This window comes from Poecilia mexicana, unplaced genomic scaffold, assembly GCF_051168715.1.
Source record: "Poecilia mexicana isolate PSO_F unplaced genomic scaffold, ASM5116871v1 scaffold_17, whole genome shotgun sequence".
NCBI classification, from domain to species: Eukaryota; Metazoa; Chordata; class Actinopteri; order Cyprinodontiformes; family Poeciliidae; genus Poecilia; species Poecilia mexicana.
This window is the reverse complement of record NW_028263386.1, coordinates 2355097-2361626: the sequence shown is the minus strand read 5'-3', so window position 1 is coordinate 2361626 and position 6530 is coordinate 2355097. Positions and strand designations below refer to the sequence as shown.

General features: G+C 36.3%; 1 protein-coding gene across 1 annotated transcript; it reads right to left on the bottom strand.

Annotated features, from left to right (window-relative positions):
• Positions 1-1647: 1647 nt before the first annotated feature.
• On the bottom strand, positions 1648-4398 carry LOC106919723 (transmembrane and coiled-coil domains protein 1-like). Its single transcript, XM_014990267.2, has 4 exons — positions 4299-4398; positions 3482-3840; positions 2931-3066; positions 1648-1967 (listed from the first exon to the last, which is right to left on the bottom strand). Exons 2-4 carry the CDS (start codon positions 3820-3822, stop codon positions 1695-1697), a joined length of 750 nt encoding a protein of 249 aa, XP_014845753.2. The 5' UTR covers positions 3823-3840; positions 4299-4398; the 3' UTR covers positions 1648-1694.
• Between the last annotated feature and the right edge of the window lie 2132 nt (positions 4399-6530).

Here is a 6530-nt window from a genome sequence, read left to right as displayed (position 1 = left end):
AGACAACTATCAGTCTTGTTGTAAACATCAGCTGAGTTTCAGTTATGTCAGACAGTTTAAAAGATGCTTCATTATGGCTTCTCAAAAATAAATATGAACTGATAATATCTGATTTGGTTCTGGTTTCATTCGTCTGCTTTTCTGACTTTTTCCAGCATCCAAAGAGCTCAAACATTAACAGTACTTTGCTGCCTGAATGGCAGAAAATCCTGAAGAATGTTTATATGTAAGTTCATAACTTTTAGCTTACATGGACTTGGTTATTATGCACAATAATGACCTGAAGCACACCAGGAGGCCCCAACTGAATGAGTTAAGATCTAAATAAAGGTGTTTTACTGGCATTGTATAATCCTTTTTAGATATTTTAAACAGGCAGTTCATGCTCAGAAACTCTCCATTGTACCCGAGTTAAAACAATTATGCTGTATTTTCCCCAGAGTGACAGCAAAGACAAAAACTAATTGACTTAGGAGACAATTAGTTTTCGGTATAAGGTCAGAATGGTTTGGAAAACATTTTCCTTTAATAAATGAACTCATGATTTAAAAACTGCAATTTGTATATGTTCAGATTATCTATCTCTAGTTATCAGAAACATTTTAAAGATGTTATTTGGTCTTTAAAGCTCAGCTATGGTTTCCTAAATGTAAACATCTTCAGCATTACCATTATTTTTGCAATGCTTGATGTTAAAAAGTTGCAGAAATCACTTTGAAAATGAAATCAATTGCTTAAAGACAGTCTAAAGTCAGTATTTATGTGGAAGGGAAAAGTCTGTAATCAATTAGACCAAAACTGCTAGTGAAAGTGATGCAGGTACAACATATACATCTGACGTTTTTAATCAAAGCATTTAAGTAAGAATAACATCAGTTCTGCAGGCCGTCTTGTTGTGCCTGTTTGAGCCAAAACATTCTGGTCTGAGTAATAAAACTAAAGCACAGACAGAACATTTCCTCCCCGTTTGGTTTAGCAGCCTGTGAATGTTCCTCACAACACAGCAGCATGTGGGAAAATTCATTTCATCACAATAAAGGAATGATGAAGTGATGTCTCACTCCCCGTTGGGAAACATTTGCTCGGATTAGATCAGGACCTCTGGAAACAGGAGGCCTGGATTGTTTATAATCTGTGAGATCCATGAGCAAAAAGAGACCAGTGGTTCTGGAAACAGTTCTGGTGTTTGGAGAACGGGTTTGAAGGGGTGAAACTTTACTAAAATGTTCCTGTGAATGAAAAAATAAACTTATTTAAAAAGAAATTACTTCCAAGCCTCCTAACCTGAATATTGGGATTTTTTTCGAGAAAAAAAAAAAACATTTTTTACTAGAAAAAAAATCTGAGAAGCATACTCAAAATATGTGAGTTTTTTTGCGGGAAAATTTACTCTTTTTTTCTATCTATACAAAAAATGCGCAGCTAATGTAGGGATAAAATATGTTGGACCGACCACAGCGCCCCCTGGTGGTTTAAGCTTATGCTGAACGCCAGCACTGGAGAAAACAAGGTCATATTTTGGATATCTGATCAATTAAAGTGAACAAAACTCAGGACTTTTATAATTATTAAAATAATTTGTGTTTGTTAATAACTAAGAACTCCAAGCTAAACTACAAGCTGGAATGATACTGATAAGATAAATGCTGATGGTTTTCAAAAAGTTTTATTTTTTGCATCTTCTTGGACTCCAGTCAGCCAACAGTATTCCAGTACTTAAAGAACAGGAAGAGGAAGACAGCCAGGAGCACAGCAGAGAGGATGTGCTTGGATGACTTGAAAATCAAGACGACTCGGTTCATTGTGCACACAAACACCAAGATGGTCGACATGACAATAAGCAGCCCTTTGATTAGCTTTGCGATGATAATCTGTGCTGTGCTGTCTTCGTGTCTCAGAAGATCCATCTCTTGCTGCTGCTGCAGCTCCATCTTCAGGAGATGGCTCTGACATTTGTCCAGCGCCACCTACAGGTGAGAAAAGATAAGATAAAGTGGAAATGACATAATTGGAATCTGGTGCTGAACACTAAATTGATAATATCGCAATAGACTCACAATCAATCTCTCCTATGTCTGATAAAATATTCAATAATTTCACAGATCTAGAACCGTGTGGATCTGGAAAGGCTTTTAGTTCTGCTAGGTGAGTGGAATCAACTAACTCACTCACTCTTTGGTTGCCTAGCGACTCACTCGCTCTTTGGTTGCTTAGCAACAACCTGTTGAGTAACTTGCACAGCAACAGTTTCATGTTGTGCCTCAAAACTGCTTAAACATAAGAAACAATGTTGTGGAACAAAAACTGTGGATAAAACAGAAAAGATCACGCCACCAGTTTGGCATATTTCAGATATTAGATATTAGATAATCAGATAATCAATACTATTAAAGTTGACCAACGTATCGTGATGAGTTTTTCAGCCATATTGGGACCCCATGAAAAATTATTGTAGAAAAAGCTTCAAATCATATTTGTCTTTTACTGCAGCATCAAAATCTCAAACTGAACATTTTAGAAATATCAAGAGTTTAATTTGAACGGAAACAAAACTGAAGTTATCTCTGGATCTAAAGAGGAACCATCTAGCGTCACCACACAGCTTCAGTTATTACAGCTGGAAACTAGAGATCAGCCTTCAGTCTGGGTGAAGTGATGTACTCAGACCTGAACATTCAGAGCAACATAAAGACAGTTACGAAGTCAGACTTCTAATACCTGAAGAACATTTCCAGGATTAAAGGACTAATGTCCCAGCAAGATTTGAGTCTTTGGGCATAAATACTGTGTACAACATACAAGTCTCCCATCAGACATTAAAGGTACATTTTAAGAAGAAAAAGTTGGAATTTTCAGAGAACCTGGAGTATTAAGGCAGGAAGTGAAACATGGTTCAGAGTGATGCATGAAAACCTTTACTGGTTGCTTACGGAAAACTCCTCCGCTTTGCAGTTATACTGAAAATCAATGATATCCTTTATGCTGCTTATCTCCTCTTTCAAGTTCGACGTTTCCCTCTGATGAAGCTCAGTCAGGTAAGCGAGTTCCCGCTCCAAAACATTCAGTCTGCCAACCCAAAACACCGCATCATCAAAAAAGTCAGAACTCTGAATTATGACATAAGAGTCAGAATTAAGAAAACAGTAGTCAGTGTTCTGATGTTAAAGTCAAAATTCTGGGAAAAAAAAAAGAGTTAGAAATCAGAGAAGAAAACTCTTAATTCTGAGATTCAAATCTGAATTAATTCTCAGAAAGGTCAGAACTCTGAGACTAAAGTTATAATCCTGAGGAGAAAAGTCAAAATTAATTCAGACTTTTTTTTCAGAATTTTGACCTTTCCCCTAATTCTAGCATTGATCTTAAAATGTTGACTTTTTTCAGAATTTTGAAAAATTAAAAATTCTTAATTCTGAGATTAAAGTCATGATTCTGAGGGAAAAGTCTGGTTCTTTTCTTTGTCTTTGCAGTGGGCAGAACTGACCTTGACATTTCTTCCTCCAGCACATGCAGCATGTGGTTGTGGTCCCGCTGGTACTCGGTTTTCAAGGTTTGCAGGGATTTCTCGAGGTTCTTTTGGGTTTCTCTGATCTGCTGGATGTCACTGAGCGCAGCATCCACAAGTTTGGATTTGTTCTCATTGTGACACTTCCCACCGTCCCTGAAAGAAGACCTGCTTTTGCTGCTGCTTGCAGTAGAAGAAGGTCTTAAGAAGCTTGTGTGCTTGTCTGCAGACAAGCTGCAGCTTGCCAGGAACTTGTCTACAGAGAGGGAGGATTTTGAGTGCCTCCGGCTGGGACTTTCACCTTCGTGGTTTTCATGCATGTTCTTCACTCTGTCAGACTTACAGTGGATGGAGAAGGAGAATTTCACCAATTTAAATTTGTCTGTTAAAAGCAAAAATTTGTGTGATTTTGAATTGGAGTCAGGCAGCATAAAATCAGTCCACAGGCCATTAATGGCCCCGCGCCACACTTTGGACACTCCTGGTATAGATTTTAGTAATTTTGTTGCTCCCCTCCTACTCCCAGATTTTCTTAGTGTGTTCCAATAAATAATAAGATGCTTTTATTTTGATAATCCGGTGTTGAAGTCCTTCTTCACATTATTTAAATGAGTTTATATGAATAATATTATTTAATCTACACAATACAGTGTTTAATTAAAAAATTCAGCTCTTTTGTTTTTAGCATAAATCAGACATGCCCAGCATCTCCGTTTTGAACCATTTCCATAAACAAACAAAAATGGATCTGGAGATGAAGATGAGAAAAGCTGAACTAAATTATGATTTCACTCACCTGGCTTCAAACCGGATCATCTGAAACGGATCAGGGTTTGGAAGTGGATCATAGTCTGCGCCACCTGACTGACGCAGCTGAACTGTTAAACTACAGCCACGTTGCTAGGCAACAAATTGTTCGAGTCACAGTTGAAAAAGACGATTTATTGCTATAAATGATCATTTTCAGCAGTAGACCATTGAAGAAGGATTTCTAAAACACGTGTCCGCTTTTCTGAATAAAGAAACGGAAAAATAAAAATAAGTTAGCCTTTGAGGAGCACAGGTAGGGAAATGCAGATGTTAAAGTAACGTGTCTCAAGTAACATAAAAACAAAACAAACAGCTAAATGAAGAAAATTAGAGCAGATTTTAAACCAACTTCAGGACCGTATTTATTCCAAGGATGAAATTTTTTCCTGAAATAATGAGGCGAAAAAGACCCACCGTCACTTCCTGTCCCCACATTAAGAAATTCTTTTACAAAAATGTGAATAATTTTTGAAGTATTACTCAATTTATTGAACTGAAATTCTGTGAAATTAGATTACATTTCAAATCTTCTCTTTCCTTTTTTTCCAGATTTTTTTTTGCACCGAGACTGTTCAGATTTGCATATTTTGTCGCCCCCTTCTGGTGATTTTGGAGGCCGAGGATTGGTTGTTCCTCTTTTTGGTGTTTACTTTTAATTTTTAAAAAACCCCTCTAATTTAAATGAATTAAAACAATATTAAAATTTTAAATGTTCTTGTCATTCTTACACACAGCGTTAAAAACTGCTTGACCACCGGCCTCCACTGTTCCAGTATGTTTAAGTCTTATTTAATTTATGTTTTATTTCTACTAAGGCGAGCAGAAAACCCAAAAATTATACTCAAGCACCAGTAGCACTACTTCAACACATCTTTACTAAGGTAAAAGTAAAAAGTATCCATCCAAGAAATAATTTAAGTACGAGTAAAAAATAATTTGATAAAAAGTTGACTGAAGCACTAACTGGTCAAAATGATCAATTATTTAATAGTTAAAAATTACATAATCAGACAGACCAAATTATAAAGTTAAGTGGAAATTTTGGTATTTTAAGGATGAAAAGGAAAATAATTTGTATAATTAATAATAATAATAATAATAATAATAATAATAATAATAAAAAGCTAAATCAGGCAGAATATACACTGCTCAAAAAAATAAAGAGAACACTCAAATAACACATCCTAGATCTGAATGAATGAAATATTCTCATTGAATACTTTGTTCTGTACAAAGTTGAATGTGCTGACAACAAAATCACACAAAAATCATCAATGGAAATCAAATTTATTAACCAATGGAGGCCTGGATTTGGAGCCACATACAAAATTAAAGTGAAATGTTCCCTTTATTTTTTTTAGCAGTATATTTTTTCCAAATCAGTTTCTTTCTGTTTCTGCCTGAAACTGAAAGTTTGGTTAAAATATGTTTGTTTTTCATTTCAGTGGGTAGAAAATCCAGAAATTTTACCTAAGTAAGAGTAGAGATACTTCATAATAAAATTACTCAAATAAAAGTAAAACATACAGTATAGCAAAAATACTCCAGAAAGTAATTTAAAAAAATCTGATCAGTCAGAATCATTCAGATGATATCAACCAAGCAGGGGGAAATCCTAGAAACCTACTTTGCTTTCTGCACACGGCCCAGTCTTTGGTGTCACACTGCAAGGAAGGAGGCTCCATGATGATCAGTCCCAGAATGTTTTATTCTGTAAATAAACATTTCTGTAAATAAATAGTGGAGGGAAAGTGATTTCTCTGACTCACTTCATGCACAAACACTGTATGTTTATGATAACTGAAATAACCTGATGACATTGATACATATTTTCACGGCTACACTCTGTGATCAGAGCGATGTAGGAATTAAATATGCTTCCTTTGTGCGTGTGTGTGTGTGTGTGTGTGTGTGTGTGTGTGTGTGTGTGTGTGTGTGTGTGTGTGTGTGTGTGTGTGTGTGCATCAGGCACTAATTGGACTGAATTTCACTGAGTAACAAAAGATCAGACTCGAAAATTCCAGCTCCGGTCTGCACAGGCTCGGCTTTGTTGTCGTTTCGCGGCTGTTTGCTGTGTTAACAGTTATCCCTTCATCTCTCTCTCTTTCTGTCAGAGTCTTTTTCGCCTTCCCTCTCTTTTTCTCCTACAGCCCCTGAAAGGATTTGGTTCCCTCAGCCTCGGCACAGTCACCTCAACTTGTGAGGAGCTTCAAAGCAA

Bases quoted from the DNA above. Each gene is read 5' to 3' on its own strand.
- LOC106919723 (XM_014990267.2), bottom strand. From the start codon at position 3,822: ATGCATGAAAACCACGAAGGTGAAAGTCCCAGCCGGAGGCACTCAAAA. The intron at 3,067-3,481 runs GTCAGTTCTGCC...TTGGGTTGGCAG, and splicing joins CTGGAGGAAGAAATGTCAAG to ACTGAATGTTTTGGAGCGGG. The intron at 1,968-2,930 runs GTAAGCAACCAG...TCTCACCTGTAG, and splicing joins GCAAAGCGGAGGAGTTTTCC to GTGGCGCTGGACAAATGTCA.